The 17,908-nt window shown below is 40.8% G+C and overlaps 1 protein-coding gene across 1 annotated transcript in view; it reads left to right on the top strand.

Moving 5' to 3' along the window:
* Positions 1-17,365, top strand: part of MTHFD1 (methylenetetrahydrofolate dehydrogenase, cyclohydrolase and formyltetrahydrofolate synthetase 1) — a 44,295-nt gene extending 26,930 nt beyond the window's left edge. Inside the window, exons 18-29 of the mRNA XM_068398722.1 lie at positions 1,021-1,097; positions 2,045-2,185; positions 5,685-5,753; positions 6,286-6,397; positions 6,559-6,698; positions 7,115-7,156; positions 8,206-8,306; positions 9,258-9,435; positions 10,565-10,672; positions 11,883-12,035; positions 16,152-16,260; positions 16,443-17,365. Of these exons, the coding sequence (XP_068254823.1) occupies positions 1,021-1,097; positions 2,045-2,185; positions 5,685-5,753; positions 6,286-6,397; positions 6,559-6,698; positions 7,115-7,156; positions 8,206-8,306; positions 9,258-9,435; positions 10,565-10,672; positions 11,883-12,035; positions 16,152-16,241 (1,211 nt within the window). The 3' untranslated portion in view covers positions 16,242-16,260; positions 16,443-17,365. The remainder of the gene's footprint in view (positions 1-1,020; positions 1,098-2,044; positions 2,186-5,684; positions 5,754-6,285; positions 6,398-6,558; positions 6,699-7,114; positions 7,157-8,205; positions 8,307-9,257; positions 9,436-10,564; positions 10,673-11,882; positions 12,036-16,151; positions 16,261-16,442) is intronic.
* Positions 17,366-17,908: the final 543 nt, after the last annotated feature.

Genomic DNA, 17,908 nt, shown 5'->3' with positions numbered 1-17,908 from the left:
AGCTGGGATCCCACTTCTGAAGGGTCTGACACAGGGGCTTGAATCTTAATCTTTGTGAATTCAAGAGCAGACTTTACTAATTGGTGCCAAATTTGTGTTTCTGGATTTGTCAGTCACTGAGAGAGTTGAGTTTGACAACTGTAGCCAACAGCCTTTTTACCTGACTGAGAAAGTGCTGTGAGCAAGGAGAGGGTTCTGCTCTGGGATGAAACTCGGTTTTAATCTGCTCACTTGCTCTGTTGGGGATTGACAGCTAATAAAGGCCAGATTTTTAAAATGTTTTTAAAGATAGTTGAAGGTAAGATCAGTCTCTGATCTGGCAGATTTAATATTTCACTAGCAAAAGAAATTTCACATATGGATGCTATTTTCTGATTTAGACCTCAAGAGTATTGCGTTTTCTTCTTTTTATTAAAATATAGTGTGAAATGTATTCTCCAAAATTTGCTTCATAACCTGTAATGGGGCTAAAGTAGCCTGCCTCGTGGGAAATATTTTATAAATTACTTAGAATTTTTAAAGTGGATAGTAAGAAACAGCAAATTTAAGCCAGTATTTGATAGTTTGTGTTTCTGAGGTAATTTGAGTTAATGGAGCTGTATGATACTACTCTCGCTAAATGGTAGAATCTGACCATTTTATCACTTAACCTATAAAATGATAATTTTATTTCTTTTTGGCTGTAATGATTTCCTGATTTCACATTGACTAATGATGGTGGAGTAATACTAGAAGCTCTGTTTTTCAGAGAGACTTTGAACTTGTGGTTAATGCATGCAGAGGGAGGTAGGCTCCCTCTGGATGCAGTGCAGGGTCTGCATGTGACTGTGCGTGTCTTTGTTGCAGTTTGGTTTTGGGGAAGAATCACATTGAGTAGCACTTGCCATTCTTTCGGAGAGGATTGTGTCTCAAACTGCCATCCTCTCTTCATAGGTGATCTAGCTGAGTGTTGTAGGTAGGGCATAGGTGTGACATAACGTGCACTGTGACTTCTCATCTTTCTCTCTGCATTCCTCGCAGTCCTGGATACAAATGACAGGTTCCTTAGGAAAATCACTATTGGACAGTCTCCAACAGAAAAAGGCTTCACACGAACGGTGATTGTTCCCTTTTTTTGCATGTTTTAAAAGTACTTGAAAAATGTGGTCCTAAAGCAAGTTTCTGTAACTCCAGAATTTCCACCTTTTACCAGTACCTTGTTAAAGAGAAAGCAGAAAGTCCCTTCAACCAAGCAGTTAAATTCGCTGCCAGTGCAGTGTTTAGTTTTATTGTCTGTTCCCTCTTTCCCTGTTCTTCCATGAGTGTTGGCTTCCCGAACCGGGATGACTTCAGCATAGTAACAGTGGTGCACAGCTGACCTCTGTAAATATGATGCATGGCAATGGCTAACCTTCGCCACCACATATGCTTTGGGTGGGATGTATCTGGCCAAAACTAGACACAGTGTCTGAGCTTGTTGTCCAGATTCATTATATAATCAATAGAGTAAAACAGGCAATTTGGGCTATGACTGTTCTCATCCCTTAAGTAACTGTCAAATTAATAGTTCAAATGAATTGTGCTCCAAAAAGCCTCTTTCTATTGACTTGAAATATCCCTAGGGTGCTTAGCTTCGATGGAGGTGTCTGTGTTATGTCAGATGAATTCTACCCTTCATTTCCTATAGAATCTGATTTTTTTTTTGTCATTTACTGTAGTGTTTAGTGATAGATGAGTTAGTAAAGCTCAGTTTTCAATACAATTTCTTGATGTTAAGCATTCTTACATGAATCACTAATGTATGTGCCAGGAGAGAGTAACGTAATAGCAATGGAATAAGTAGTTTTTACTTAATTTTGCAGAAAAAAAATCCAGTTTAAAATGGCCAAATTAAATTGAGTACGTCCCGAGAGTAATGCTTTGGATTTCTTTTAGATTTGTATGTCTGTATTTTTTTTGTTGTTGTTATGATGGTGATGATTGGCCTTGTTTCAAGAATTTAACAGAAGTAAGGATTGCTGCTAGGGAATCTTGATGAGTTCATTTCTTTATTCATCTTTTGCAGGCTCAGTTTGACATCACGGTGAGCAGTGAAATCATGGCAGTTCTAGCACTCGCCGATGGGTTGGATGATATGAAAAAGCGACTGGGCAGAATGGTGGTAGCTTCCAGCAAGAGAGGAGAACCAGTTACAGCAGATGACCTTGTAAGAGAGTAATTCAGTTCTTAAATGCTAACTTTTACCTATTACTTCTGAATGTCCTTGGATTGAAAAGCATAGAGGCAGTTCTGTACAGAGAAGACCTTAGCATATCGAAGATCAAAGATGAAATCTTATCCTCTGGAGTTAATGAAGGTTTTTTACTTCAAGAAAGATATAAAGGTGCTGGAGTGTGTCCAAAGAAGGGCAATGAAGCTGGTGAAGGGTCTGGAGAACAAGTCTTATGAGGAGCGGCTGAGGGAACTGGGGTTGTTTAGTCTAGAGAAAAGGAGGCTCAGGGGAGACCTTATCGCTCTCTACAACTACCCAAAAGGAGGTTGTAGCGAAGCAGGTGTTGTTCTCTTCTCCCAGGTAACAAGTGAAACGGCATCAAGTTGTGCCAGGGGAGGTTTAGATTGGATATCAGGAGAAATTTCTTCACTGAAAGGGTTGTCAAGCATTGGAACAGGCTGTCCAGGGAAGTGGTGGAGTCACCGTCTTTGGAAGTGTTTAAAAGGCAAGTAGATGTGGTGCTTAGGGACATGGTTTAGTGGTGGACTTGGTAGTGTTAGGTTAATGGTTGGACTTGATGATCTTAAAGGTCCTTTCCAACCAAAACAATTCTATGATTCTACTTTAGTGTGGCTAGCACCTTACCCAGAGAGTGTTTGTGTCCATGTGGCCTGGGCAGGGACCCAGGGTCCTGTGTGATCTGCTGTGTGTCAAGTTGAGGCTAGCACCATAGGAATTAATGGGGAAATACTTGGTGGCTTCTAGATAAAAAGCATATTTACAAATCGGAAGAACTCAAAATGCATCCTGCTGGCCATCCTGTTTCTCAGGCTCCCTGGAGTGAAGAAAACATTGAGTAGGAACAAAGCCTCATGCGAATTTAATTACAGATGATGAAATACCTTATTCTGGGAGACTGTGAATGCTGTAAAAGCCAAACCCTTTGCAAAAAGTGCAAGGTCTCCATAAGGCAGCCTTTGATGAGGGACACAAATCCCTTACTTTCACTGCGTGAAATGCTGAATGTAGTAGCACTGATGATGTCTGTTACCTGTATGTAAAGCAGTCCTAAGCAGGAGTTGCAAGCTGCAGCACTGTCTTGCAGCTGTCCATACAATAATTATTAGTACAGTTCTTGGCATGCTTGTGGAGTGTGTCAGCTAGCACTCTCCCAAACGATGCTTCAGCGTGGTTTCGGGGGAATGGCCTGTGCCTCAGACACTTCTTCCAATAAATGCTTTGAGATGGCAGCCCTGTTTGGAGATGGAAAGGGGAATTGAGCCCTGTGTGTGAACTGTGCCCTGCCACTTGGCCTCAAGACAGAGAACAGGCTCAGGACTGGTGCACTAGTCAATAGAGATACGATACTGGTCTGTATAGTAGATTTTTCACAGCCTGCTTTGTGGAAGACAAGAGTATTACAAATTTGCATGATGTGGTGTTAATGAGGTTTGTCTTGCATTTTCTGAATGAATCTTTTCAGGGAGACGGAAGAATCCACAGGGTGGGTATCCTGACCTGTGTTTCCAGCAGGGTGGACACAGCACTACGGCTTACCCAGCTCTTGCTATCTTGCTGTGGGGTTTTTTTTTGTTTGTTTTCTTGTGTTTAGCGTTTTTTTTGGTTTGTTTTACTTCCTCCCAGGATAAGCCTAAGAAACAGTAGATTAGCAATGTGGCCTGACTCTGGCCTTGCAGGAAAAGGGCTAGGTTGGGAACCATTTATCTGTAAATGTCCTTATATGAGACGTGTTGGGAATGAGGGAGAGCATGTGCCAAAGTTCTGTAGGCAGCTTTGAGACTTTAATTCCTGCTGCTAGCATGCCGACAGTTTAACCTTAAGTACCTGAGTTCAACCCTGTTCTGAAAAACAGGAGACTCTTCTGCTGCCCATCAGCAGTGGAGGCAGATGGTGCTTGGGTAGGGAGTTGCTTTGAGTTTTATATAGAGTCCAGTGATAAGTCTTTAATCTCAAGATTTTTTTTTTTTAAATCATATTATATTTATTTTTGCCGTTGCAACTGTGGAATGGAGGATGGTATCAGACCTGTCCGACAGGTTCTCTTGAATGTTATATGTTTGCACTAATGGTGGCCATTGGCTTGCATCTTTGGGACTGCGTTACATACTCCTCATGCAGGCAGAAATGTGGTTATTGCAGAGACCAGACTGGCACAATAAGATGTTTGGGTCCTTCTGCTGTGATACAACCAATGTCAGGAGTGTGCTGCCAGGAAGCACAAAGGAACTGGGAAGAAATGTGGATTCAAAAACTGACTGCAGGTTTTTAGAGATGGGATGTATTGAAGTGCCACTGAGTGATACAGGCCTGAAATGTCATCATGGAAATCTTGCTCTGTAGTTTTCATTATTCTGGAGATGACAGAAGTTTAAAGCTGATCCATTAAATGTTAAATAAGCTTTCATGTGGCAAGATTGAAACTAATGAAACAAAGCAGTGAATGTCTTAAAAAAAAAAAATCTTTCATATAATTGAGTACTGCAATCCAATTGAAATTAAAAGGGAAGAAAAAGAAATCATGATTCAAGGTTTTCATAACTGCTGTGAGCGTTTGGCTCGGTACCCATAATAGCAATTCTAGTTACTTTTGCAAGTGCTGAGTAACAGCCAGTTTGGTTTCTACTGGACTGTGCCAGTCTCAAGGGTGACCAAACCCTCGTTTTCTCTTCCCAGAGCAGATGTGGAGGAAATTACAAGCTTTCACTTTGCAGGAAGCAGAATTGCAGCAGGATATATTGCTGCAGCTCAGAGGAAATGTGGGCTCCAGTGTTTGCCTTTCATGATGTCAGCCTGGTCTTTCTCATGAGCACAGAGGTTCACTTTAAAAGTTATTTCTGCATAAGAGATTTGGCCAGGATGTAGCAGCTTGTTATGACATTTTAAGGCCAATACATAGAGCCTACTTGCTGAAATGAGGAAGGAAATAAGTCCAAGACAAATCTATCTGTAAAACCCAGCAACATTGACATGCGTGTAACTTTAAACTTCTTAGTGTGTTTAGGTACTGCAAAAGACAGACAGTAATGCTACAGTTGAGTTATCATAGTAATGAGTGTGGTCCGGTATTTTTCAACATGTGTAACAACTGTGCTGAAAAACCTCCTGCTTTGTGCCACTGAATGGGCTACAGTAAACCATAACGTACCTAAGGGTTACTCTCTCGCTGCTGTTGTTTACTAACCGTGCTATAGCGTTGAAACAGCAATCGTTCTTTATGCCTTTACTAAAAAGCGATGGCCAAGCAAGGTCACGGCTAAGAGGCTGCCCCCAACAGAAATCACAGATCCTCTTACAAGGATGTAAAGGTCATTACTCTGCCTTGCCCTGACTAGAGTTAGTTGTATCTAGAACAACTGCTGGTTCTGGTCCTGAAAGCACACCAGGACAAAAGCGGAGCCTTAACACTGCATAGGAGCTGTCTCAAGGTCTCGATACCTCTGGAAACTGTGATTGCCCTTTTTTTTTCTTTTAGGGAGTGACTGGTGCTCTGGCTGTCTTGATGAAAGATGCTGTTAAACCAAACCTCATGCAGACACTAGAGGTGAGCACAGATGATTTGCTATACGTGTGTTCCCAGAGCCAAGAAGCAACTGGTTTAGTTCATTCATCACAATCAGCATGGGCTTACTCAGTTTGGAGTTGGAGGTTTACTGTGGTTTCCTACCTGAGTTTCAGGGCTAGGTTTCCTACCTAAGCTTCTTTGTAGGTCTGCCATTGGCACGTGGGATGACCCCGAAGAAATGCACTAAACTTTGCTGTGTCTCTGTTCTGTTGTCTTTAATGCCAGGAAATGTTTTGGGAATCTAAATGATGTGAGTGCAGGAATGTCTGGGATTTAGCCATCCGTTTCATAAGCGGATTAATATCACCACTTGTGCAGATTATTATAATCCTGTTTGCCCTGTAGTCCTTATTACCGATAACAAATGTTTGATCAGAAGGCTTTAAGATCTGTCTTCTATAATCGTCTTTCTTTACCTTCAGATACCGTAGTACTTAGGTCCTGAAATGCTGCAGATATGCCAAATTTTAGCCTCTGATTTTCTCTCTCTCCCACACCTTGCCTTTTCTAGGGACCACCAGTGTTTGTTCATGCTGGACCTTTTGCCAATATTGCACATGGGAATTCTTCAGTGTTGGCAGACAAAATAGCACTGAAGCTCGTGGGTAAAGAGGGTTTTGTTGGTAAGTGCGTGGGCTGTTTTTTTGTTTGTTTTGCAGGGAGGTATCTCCCTTTTTTTATCGTGACTTTTTTTTGTCTTGGAAGAAGCTTCTGATTTATATCATCAGAGCATGATTTCTCCAGCCAGCAACCTCTCACAGGCTTCTTCTAATTCCTACTCTAGTTACAGAAGCAGGATTTGGTGCAGACATAGGCATGGAGAAATTCTTTAATATTAAGTGCCGCTATTCTGGTCTTCGGCCTCATGTGGTGGTGTTGGTTGCTACTGTCCGAGCTCTGAAAATGCATGGAGGAGGGCCTGCAGTAAGTACTGGGCAAGGGGCTGTTACTGTTGTTCTGATCCAGTCACTTAAAGCCTTGTGGGGTTTGATCTGCTTGTAATTGTCTTGACATTTGCAGTTGTAAAAGGAATCCATATGTCCGTGTCGCTTGTAAGCTGCTTCATTGTAGTATGTTACAGGTACATACCTGCTTGTTTTATTGTCCTAATGAAGTGCTTGTATGCTGGGGGATTTGTGATACTACCACAGTCAGTCATTTGTTGTATTGTGAGTGCATCTTGCAGTCTTTTATTTTTCCTTTTATTTTTTTCTTAGAAAAAAGGATCAGCCTGGAGCAGAACATTGTATCTTGACACTGTTTAATAAGAATCAAGCACAAATTGCTGTCATGGATAAAAATCTTACGGGGTTCCGTCTTTTTTCTTTTTTTTTCCCCAGGTCACTGCTGGGGTACCTTTACCAAAGGAGTACATGGAAGAGGTAAACTTCTTTAGCTGTTGTGACAGTTGACCGACTAACTGCAGTCATGACACGATATAGTCATGCAGTGCACGCCTGGATAGCTAGAGTGTGTCATTTCTTTAGCTGCCAGGGAAATGCTTCCTCATACAAGCTGTAATGTTCTTTTTTTTTTTTTTTTTAATGATGTTACTTTGGCTCTGCTCTTTCAAGCATTTGTTGTACTTGACCTAGCCAGTGTTCAGAGCCGTTTTGTTTCTCCTGAGCTCATGCAATTGTGTGCTCAATTTTTCATAGTAATATCTGCTCTGTGTCCCCTGACCCTCGCAGTATGGAGTAATTGCTTGGCTGTAAAATTGTCTCTGAAAATATTCAGAGTGCCTCTCTAATTACTCTCTTCTTAGCAGCAGCAGTTTCTGATTTTATTTCCCCCTCCCCTCCTTTGGAAGCAGAGAGGAAAGTGAAATAAAGTCTCAGCTTCTGTCCTTGTGCCTTGAATGGTTGTGTACACTTGGATAATTGGTCTGGCTCTCTTTATATGGCTGCAGCTTTTTCACTTGTGGCGCTTCTGTATGGGTTGTTCTTTGCACAGGAAGGGATGAAATGTCTGGATTTACATTAATAGTCTCTGATGCTGCAAAATGTAAATATGTGTAAATCAAAAGCTGTTGCCACAGACTTCAAACAAGTGTCATAATATATTATCATTAGCAGTGAATTTTGAGAGGAATGTGTCAGAGAGGAAAATGAGGCTTTACTGTGAGGAGTTAATGAACACAGGTATTAACTTACTAAGAATAACAAAAAAAAAACAATAAAAAGTGATTTCTCTTCCCTTAGCTTGGCAGCTGAAACCACTGGTCATTAGAAGCAGTCATTCCTTTTCCTGTCTTCCATCCAAGACCATGCACTGGTCTGGACCGTTCAGAAAGCAGCGCTGGGGGAATTTGCCTTTATGGTTTCATTCCCATTTTGACGTTTTTATCATTAGCTGCGGACATAGTGGGTTTGGAATAAAAGTTTCACTGCCCCTGATAAAACGAGCTTCCTACTTGCTGTCTTCTCTACAGAATCTTCAACTGTTGGCAAAAGGCTGTAGTAACTTAAACAAGCAAATCCAAAATGCACGGATATTTGGTGTGCCAGTAGTAGTGGCTGTCAATGCTTTCAAGTAAGTGGGCTGGGACATGGGAGTGATGTGTGGGAATAAAATTGTGGCACTTTATATGCTGTGTTTAACACAAACTCTTGTTTTCAGTACTGTCGATGTTTGCAGCATTTTGCATTGTTGGAAGATGCTGAATATATAGGGGAGCTCTGCTTAGTCATTTCAAATGCATTCCTTAGTTTAAATTAGCTTAGAATTTTATGATCAGTGACTATTATCTGCCATCACTTACACCCTGGCTGGCCAAATTACTGTGGACAAAAAGTGCCTGCGACGATGTGGAATCTAAGCTCATGATAGATGCTGAGGTGCCTGTGCTGTCAACCACGCTGTGTTCAGTGGTTTGCTGTATGCAATAATTACGCCCCCCTAAGAAGCATTTCAGGCTCTGTACATTGTACTGCACAGGAAACAGAATCTGTGTGTGGTCTTTTTATGCAAGCGGAAGGGCTTTGAACTGGTGTGTTAAAGCTGATGCCAGTTGAAGCAGAGTAGCCAGCTAAGGATTCTTCATCTGAAGTAAATGCATATTGGCTGATTTAGAGAAATTACAGTTTTTAGCTTGTTGTGTGCATGTGATATAGCGCACCTTAGCATCTCTAAATCAGTAATACTAACGCCTTTTTGAGTTTACTTCTGAAAACAGGAGTTGCGTTGCTGACACAGGACAGATACAACAGAAAGTTTGGAATGCTGCTCTGTCAGTAGTCATGGGTTTCTGCACGTAGTTCCAGAGCTACCTGTTGCTGTCTGTTCCTCTGTGGAGTAGCTGCCTTCACCAAGGTGGAGAAGGCTGTAGTGGATAGCCCCTCAGCAGCTTCCTGATGGCTGGATTCTGTGATTTCTTTGGGCAGCTTTTGGACGTTGTCAACAAGAGTGAAAAATGGTTAGAACAAACAGTTAATTTACCATGTGTGCATTCTGGTGCAAATGCACAAACTTTTCTTCTTACAGAACAGATACAAAGGCTGAACTGGCCCTTGTAGTACAACTGGCAAAGGAAGCGGGAGCGTTCGATGCTGTGGAGTGCACTCACTGGGCAGAGGGAGGTAAAGGAGCGCTTGCACTGGCCCAGGCTGTTCAGAGAGCATCGCAGACACCCAGCAACTTCAGATTCCTCTATAATGTGGAGGTAAGAACTTGCAGTATTACAAAAGTACTTTGTTTATAAGGTGGAGATCAGTTGGTTTCACTAGCGTAAGTTGCTGAAGGCTGTCTAAAAGGCTGCTCTGAGAAACTGAGAGAAATTTTATTTTAAAACATGACGTTTATTCCACCAGTCTCAAAGACCTAGTTAGTCACTTCTTGTTGTTTTGACTAGCCAGTGAAATACTGTTTACTCTTGACACTGAAAGATGCTGCTGTGACTCTGCTAGAGATGACAAACAGATTTCTACAGTGGCAGCTGTGTTCCAGGGTTGGGGGAAGTTTAGTTCTTGAACTTGAGACATGCATTCCTGTCAGAGCATGGGCTAGAACAAGCCTGACCAAACCTGTTACCTTACTGCAGAGCTTCTGGGTGCACTTGTGGCTCAGGATGGGAATCTATACAACAGGCTATGGAACAGAATCTGTCCATTTTTAACTTTTTTTTTTCTCTGCAAGTAAGGCTTATGGAGGTTGGGGTGGAAGAGTGTGTGTGTGTGTGTATTTCTAATGACTTTGTACATTAAGCAAATTTAACAGATAACTTGGAGGTAATGAAGTCACTGTTAGTTCCCAGGTTATGGCCTGAATCGTCCTTTAATAGCAAGCACCTGTTCAAGAACCTAATGAGGTAGAGAGCTATGTCATTGTATCTATTTTAGCTCCTTAACAGATGCTTTCAGGTTTTCTTCTTTAACTTGTTTTATTTGTGCTTTTATTTAACCATTAACTTGTATTCCCTCAAATATTTTTGTCCACTTTGTGACTTAAACTAGAGAGAGAATAAAGATGCCTCTTTTGCAGTGGGGGCAATTAACATACAAGCACAGCTTATAAGAAATACTGTTGTGTATCTTTTTATTTCTGACTGTAGTAAACTAGTTTTGCACTCTTACCAAGAGAAGCAACTGCAACAAGATAAATGAAACGTGTTTTGAAAATTCTCAAATTACTGTATAGCTTTGTTATGCAGCAAATAGAATAGCTCTTGTATCTGCAGATGGGCATTGCCCAACATGTATGAAGGATTGTGAAGCTGCTGTGATGTTATGGCTCATTGTAGTTTGGCCACACTGACTTGCTTGTCTTTTTTTTTTTTTTTTTTTTTTTCCTAGCTCCCTGTTGTAGATAAGATCAGACTTATTGCACAGCAGATCTACGGGGCAAGTGACATTGAGCTACTTCCAGAAGCACAGGAGAAAGTCACCTTGTACACTAAGCAAGTGAGTTTTCCACGTCACCTGATATCAGTGGTGCTTTTCATTTAAAATGTTCATACTGAACAGTGGTGTTCAAACTGTGTGTGAAGGGAATCATCACTCAAATCATGTCCTTGTCCAGGACTCATTGCTGCTATGGCAGAGGAGGTGGTATGGGGAGGGAGAAACTGGCCGTGGCTTCTGGTGAAGACAGAACTCATCTGGCCCAGTAGCACATCTGTGATAGTGTATGGGGAGAGAAAAGCAGGAGGATTCAGTGATCTGTCTATACTGTACTCTCCAGTCCTTCAGCAGTTTGGGAATTAGGGAACTACAAGTGGTCAGAGTGGTGCTAAATAGTCTCTGATGATTTTTTTTTTTTTAATCTTTTCCCACTGAGTTGTCTAATCAGTTTTTGAACCCATACGGATTTTTGGCATTCTCAGTGATGTTGGGGAAAGAGTTCCACAGGTGATACAATACTTCTTGTGGAAAAAACATCTACTTTTGTAAGTTTTGAACCCAGCATCTGCTTGTTGGATTAGATGCTTTCTGGTTGTTGTGTTGCTTTTACTCCTCTAGCGTGATGTTCTTGTGAATTTACCTACTTTTGCATTAATGAAGGTCTGTAAAGGGCTTTGAAGAGGAGAGCAATGTGAGAACTAGCCAGTCTTTGCTTACAGTGTGCTTGAATAATTTTGCTTTTGCAGTCCATTTACTACTGGCATACATAGTTTCTAGCTGTCATGTTTTTTGTATGTTCCTTTACAAGACTTATCAAAATACCATAGGCATGTAATTGCCACTTCCTCACGACCTGCAATTACGTTGATCAAACATTTCTAATTAACTTACCTCAGCTAACAAGAACTTTAGTTCTAAGCTGTTTAAATTAACATTTTTGGAAAAGAGTAGAAAGTAAGTTCGCTGTCAAGGTTGTATATCTAACACTTCCATACCATTAATTAGTTGGATGTGCTGGGGGCCATGGTGGTTCTTTCTTTAATACTTAGTGGGGGGCAGGGAGAGAGTTTGAGAGAGAAGGAATGGGGATGCAGAATGGCCAACAGATCTGACAGGCTTGGATGAAGCAGTTGGTGAGGAGTAAAATGTCCTGATAAAATGTCTGATGTCTGCAGAGAATGGCAGAATAGAGCAATTATGTTTGTGTACAGGAAAAGTTACTAGTTTTTCAATTTGCCTCCTCTTTCTCTCTTTTCATTGCCTTTCCCAGGGATTTGGAAACCTGCCAATCTGCATGGCTAAAACTCACTTATCGTTGTCTCATGACCCTGAACAAAAAGGAGCACCTACGGGTTTTGTTCTGCCAATCCGAGACATTCGAGCCAGTGTTGGTGCTGGATTCCTGTATCCACTAGTAGGAACGGTACGTGATTGAGTGAAACCCTCAGCTGTGGGGCGAGGAAAAAACCTTCACATGCATTCCAGTAAGCAGTTACAAAAGGTATCTTAAGTTAGGAGAGTCTGTCATTTAGAGTTGGTGTTTTAACAGCCCAGTGTATTGGATGCCCTTAATAGGTTTTTTCAGGGGGAAGAGGGAAGCTAAAACAGACCATCTGACCATTTGAATACTTAGCAAGCCCCCAGTGTACTCCTCAGGTCCCACATCTCTGTCTTCCTGCATTTAGAGGAAAGGGTGAGCTCTGTAGGTAATGAATTCTGGGAACTGCAGTCTGGCAGAGCGGATGGGAGAAATCCTTGGCCCACCTAATTGCCTTTGTGACTTTGTAGTATTGCAGGTGAGGTCTGTGAACACCTGCAGATCAGGGTAGAACAAGACAATTCCTACAAAGCTTACAAAGCAAACAACTTCTGATGGGATACCTCCAAAGTGAAGCTGACCTGTACTATTAATCATTTATCAGTCTCCCCTCCCATTTGGTTCTCGTGGTTTTGCTGACCATCTGTTTGCTCTTCAGCATGCATCAGTTCCAACAATTCATTTCACTATGCCCTTGAGTTTTTAGTTTCTGTTTGTTGACATGATTGGCATAATGTCGGCTGAGAGGAGAGAGAGTAGCTACAATGGAAACAGGATCCTAGAATAGTTTTGATATGAATTGCTTGGCAGAAAGAGGAGCTACCTGCAAAATGAACTAACGTTCAGGTTTGCATCCAAAGAAAGAATGTTAGGATGAAAGGATCCACTGGAAATCTTATCTGGGGAATCTCTTCTGGGCAAGTGTTAAGTAACTTGTTAGATTATTTTAGGGGATGGAGCAGCTGGAGCAAACAGCTCTTGTCTTTTTCTTATTTTTTGGGCCTGAACCTTTTTTTCCTGAAGTCTTCATGGCAACATGTTTAATAAGCTTTTAAAAGCATAAGGGGTGCATGGCTCACATGATGAGAGTTTGCTGATTTAAGAGTTGAATCCCTTCTTCCTTCAAATGCTAGATCGAGCCAAGTATTGGATATCTTTTTCTTTTAATACTTTTTTTTAAAAAAAAGGGAAGTAAGGGTTTCCAGATTACCCAACATAAATAAAATAACCACATCCTGATTAAAGTCTCTCTCATCCATCTTTTTAAAGAGTAATGTGTGTTTTGGGAGAAAATGAAAGATAGCATGCTTGTTCCTGTTATTAATGGCATTTTTTTGCAAGCCAAGATTTAATCCAAACAATGATTTTTTTTTTTTTTTTTTTTTTTTTAATAAGCACTGGAAAAGGAAAGGGTGCACAGCATTAATGAGCTACACAAGAGAAAGATGTTTTCAGACATTAAAACGAGTATTTTGGCTCTCTTTCTGATGTATTCAGTTTCTATGAAGTTGGACTCTTTCCTTTCTGCTCCCTTCCCAGACTCCTAATGTTTTCTTGAACACATAGTAAATCATGGTGTTAATTCTGCCAGAATTAACAATAAGTCTTCTGGTTAGGGACGTAAAGATCACTCTTCTGTGGTGTCTACAAAACCAGGGAAGGGATGTCCTTTTGAGAAGCAATCCAGGGCATTTTGAATCAGATCACTATTTTAAACCCATTCAGCAGGTCTGTTAGCCTCAGAATAAATTTTTGGCAGCAGCCATTGAACTGTGAGCTGAAAATGCAGCAAATACGTAGCTCTCTGCAGAAGCTTTTATGAGAAATTTGAGGTGAAATTAATCACCGGTGCATGCATATTCTTGTTATCTGAAGTTAGTCACAAAGGTATGTCACACTTCATGTTTTTTCTCAGCTTCTGAGTTTTGGGTTTTTCCCTTTCTGGCTCAAAGTTGAAGCTGTCACACTTTAATGAAATACTTTGAGGTTTTAAAGGAAATATCATTTCAAAGATTATCTAGATTTAACTTGTGAGTATGGAAAATAATGGAAGTGAAATAAATCATTGGACTCAGATTAGTTGGGTTTCTTTTCTGGTGCTGCTGATGAATTGAAAACAAATTATTTATTCAGCTCTGATTTTTTAGTTCCTAAGTGGAACTAAACAGTTCCTTCCTTTTTGGAAGTTCCACGAGTGCAATAAATAATATATGCTTAGTTGGTATTGGTTTTATTTGAAATCTTGCAAGGGGATTGGTAATATCCATGTGGTTTAATTTTTTTCATGTAAATAAATAGTGTGAATTGCCCTGTGTTCTTTTTCAGCACATGTGGTATTGAAGGGGAGGAGGCTAATGGAGGAAAAGTTCATTTCTTCAGCTCTGAAAATAGCTGAGTGCATTAAGCATTGTAGACACTTGTACAGAAAATTAGTAATCTGGACGGGAATTATCCTGTACTGCATAGAAATTCAGAGTTTAAGCAGACTGCCTTCAAGTAATAGATAGCAGAGTAGCTGCTGTGGGCTGCCCTATGGATAGGAAAGGAGGAAAACTGACCATTCCTTTCAAAATAGAAAGTGCAAGAAATAATAAAGTCAGGCCCATCTTCAGCAATACAGCATCTCCTACTCTATTGAATGTCACTGTCTCAGCTCCTGCTGTGGCCCTCTGAATCTGTAGGTGGAGATTTGCAAAGCTCTGTGATTCTTCAGTGATAGGTAAATAAAGAAGAAGTTTCTTGCTCTGCATGACTGGAGACTGGCAGTGACTATGGTGAGAACAGGAAAACCCTTCCAGGCACTTTGAATCTCTTAATACCTTGGCTCTTGAGAGCAAAATATTCATACAGCTAAACACAAAGACAGGGAATGAGGGTTCTCTCTGTAGCCCCTCTATTCTCTGTAGCCCCCCTGTTCTCTGTCTGGGAAAACAGCGGCTCTGACAAAAAGCTAGTGCAGTCCTAGAATTCATTAGAAAGAGTAGACTTGAAGTGATTTTTACCTCTGCATAAGCCATGCAAGACCTGCAGTGGTACGGTACATACGGGACTGGTATTGGCACTTGTAAACGACTTAGGAAAATGAGATGGGACTCCAAAAGCTCCCTGAACAGTTTTGAGAACTGCAGAAAATGTCTAACCGACAGAGCTTTGCCTCCTTGCTGCTTAGCTTGTTATCAAAAGGAAAGGTGGGAGGTAATTTGATTAGGGTGCAAAATACTTGCTCAGGGAGAAAATACCAGGTTGCCAAAGAGATCTTTAACCTAATGGAGACAGACATAACAATACTGATTATGAAAGCTGAGGCCGGATGATGCAGAGAGAAAATGAGACCTTGAATGTTTTTATTAAAGGGGTTAATGACCCCTGGCACAAGCTACCAAGCATGGTCACGAGTTGCCCACCTTTGTTGGCCATCTGTGTTGGCCTACGTGTGCTGCTGGGCTAAATGCTGAGTTAGGGAAGGGGAAATCCTGTCAGCTGCATTAGTAAATCAGACCAAGTGTAGTCCCTGCTGGCCTTGCGTTCTGCAGCTCTCCAAGTGGGTATTCAACAGTGGGACAACTGGAGAGGACTGGCCTGAGGCACGCGTACTGCTGGCAGCTGTGTTGCTAGCTTCGGTTCTGGCCACTGCACAGCCCATTTGACGTGAATGCATCAGAAATATTCTGGTCAGGAGAACTGACCTCTCCATCTCTGTTTAAACTTTATTTCAGTTTCAAAAAAAAAAAAATTAAACTCTTTTGTCAACAATACTTATTCCTAATTATTTAACACTTCTAGCTCTAGAATCTTAAAGAATTTTAATCAACTAAGACTTTACAGTTGGCAAAATGGTATCAAAACATGTCTACTCGTTTTGGTAACCAGGAAACTGCCACAAGCAATTCTTGTCTCACCACAGCAAAATCCATGAACACTCCTCTAGCAGTTAGCTGGTCAGCTGGATGGTTAAGTACTTTGCCAAATCTTGGAGCCAGTCACTGGCAGAAGCAGAAGGCAAACTAAATCCTCATGGTAATAGATAAATAAGTAAATAAAACATCTGCTCTAACTACGGTATGCTTCAAAATGGTACATGACCATTGTCCAACTGGTCTGTATGTGTGCAAGGAGCTGCATTGGCTGGTGCCATCATAGTCTCCAGCAGTGATTAAGTATTAGATCTTCTACACGAAACTTTGCTGCTTCCATTTTAACAGTTTATCTTTTGTTGTTCAGATGAGTACTATGCCGGGACTTCCTACCAGACCCTGTTTCTATGATATAGACTTGGACCCAGTGTCAGGAGAAGTCTGTGGGCTCTTTTGAAAGGAATTGTTAACCAAAGGTAGGTGCCTTCTTTAGGGTAGAAGGCTTTCAATATTTGGGCTTTATTTCTCATCTTGAGATAATGGAGTTCAGCCAATCTCATATTATGCCCTATGTTTCCAAATGACATTTGATTATAATTCAGCCTGAAAGTTGCCTGCAGTACTATATAATAGTAATTAAACTTATTTTTCTTTTTAGCTCCCAGAAGAACATCTGATGAGTCATGTAAATGGAGTTATGCCCTTATTTTTTTAAGTCAAAACAAGATATGACTGGGAATAAAGTGCAAGAAGTGACGGGAAGGAGGAGTGCTAAAGAATCAAACACTTACTTTTAATCTGTAATAATTTTTAAACTGCTGTGTTCCCAGCTAGTTTACACTGAGCATGTAAATCATACTGCCTGTACAAACCTCCTGCTTCATAATTGTAGCTGAAGCAGAATACAGAAGCTCTTTTGATTCAGTTACGTTATTTTAATAATTAAAAATCCTAAAGCTGGAGCTGTTTGGAACAGTCTTGAGACTTAATTGTCTTAACCATAGGGGTTTTATAGCATATATTATCTTTTGAAAGTCTTGTACACCACATAGCCCTAATGGCCATACTGAATTCTGTATTCCATTTCTTGCACTATGGGAGAAGCCGCTGTGCTCTGAAACTGCACTAGTGTCATTTAAAAGAGGGAACAAGGGGGAATCCCCTTTGCTTCTCATCTCTCTCCAGAAGTGCTTACCCTGGCTTCTGCTGTGAATTATTCCTGCAGACACCTGAGCCACATCAAATTTCCTGTTCAGAAAGCCCAGGTGTGACTGCCATATTCTACTGTTAATGGAAATTGAACCTCTGGGTATCAGATGTATAGGGACTGGATCTCTGGCCTGTATCTGTGGCTTCTGCCAAATGTGTCCTTTGAACCGTTTTATGCTCAACAATACGTACAGTTACACCGTTGACGAGCCTTGCTTTCTAAGGTACCTTTTTGGTGAGCAGAGACAACGTGAGTAGTGATCAAGTCATTTGTAGCGGGTTTTGTCAGCAGGCCAAAAATCATGTTGTAACCTAAAAATATCGTTGCTGTCAATTTTTTAACTAATACAAATAAACTGGTAAATACTTAAAGTGCTTTTTGGGTTTTAATGTGCGCACTGAGATTATTGAAGTAGAACTTATTTCTATGACTAACTATGCAGCAGCAATCCTAGTATTGACAACTAGAAGTGATTATTGCAGTAATATGTTGCCTGCAATGCACCACTGTGTGTGTGCACTTAATCTTGTTTCCTTTCCCAGATGATGTGTGTCATCTGTAGGAAATAAACTACCTTAATTATTCCGTGAATTTGAGATACTTACAGTTGACTGCAAAAGATCTGAATTAAGACTTGCAAGGCCCATCTGCTTGTATCAGCACTGAATCTAAAAACATTCTGATTTTGGTGAGAACTGGGAGAATCAGGATGTAGGTGTGCACCGATGTAAGGGTGCATCTGTAGTACACAGATACTGTGTGTATATATATGTAGAGAGAGAGAGAACATTGTATCTCTTAAGTTATTCAGGAGGGGAGAATAATTGTATAAAAATTACCAGGTTGTCACAGAAGCAAAGACAGAATAGCTTAAATAGTCATCAGAGCATTTGAGATGCATTTGCAACATTTTT

This window comes from Nyctibius grandis, chromosome 4 (genome assembly GCF_013368605.1).
Source record: "Nyctibius grandis isolate bNycGra1 chromosome 4, bNycGra1.pri, whole genome shotgun sequence".
Classification (NCBI taxonomy): Eukaryota; Metazoa; Chordata; class Aves; order Nyctibiiformes; family Nyctibiidae; genus Nyctibius; species Nyctibius grandis.
Note: the sequence above shows the minus strand (reverse complement) of the source record. Positions and strands in the feature narration are given on the sequence as shown.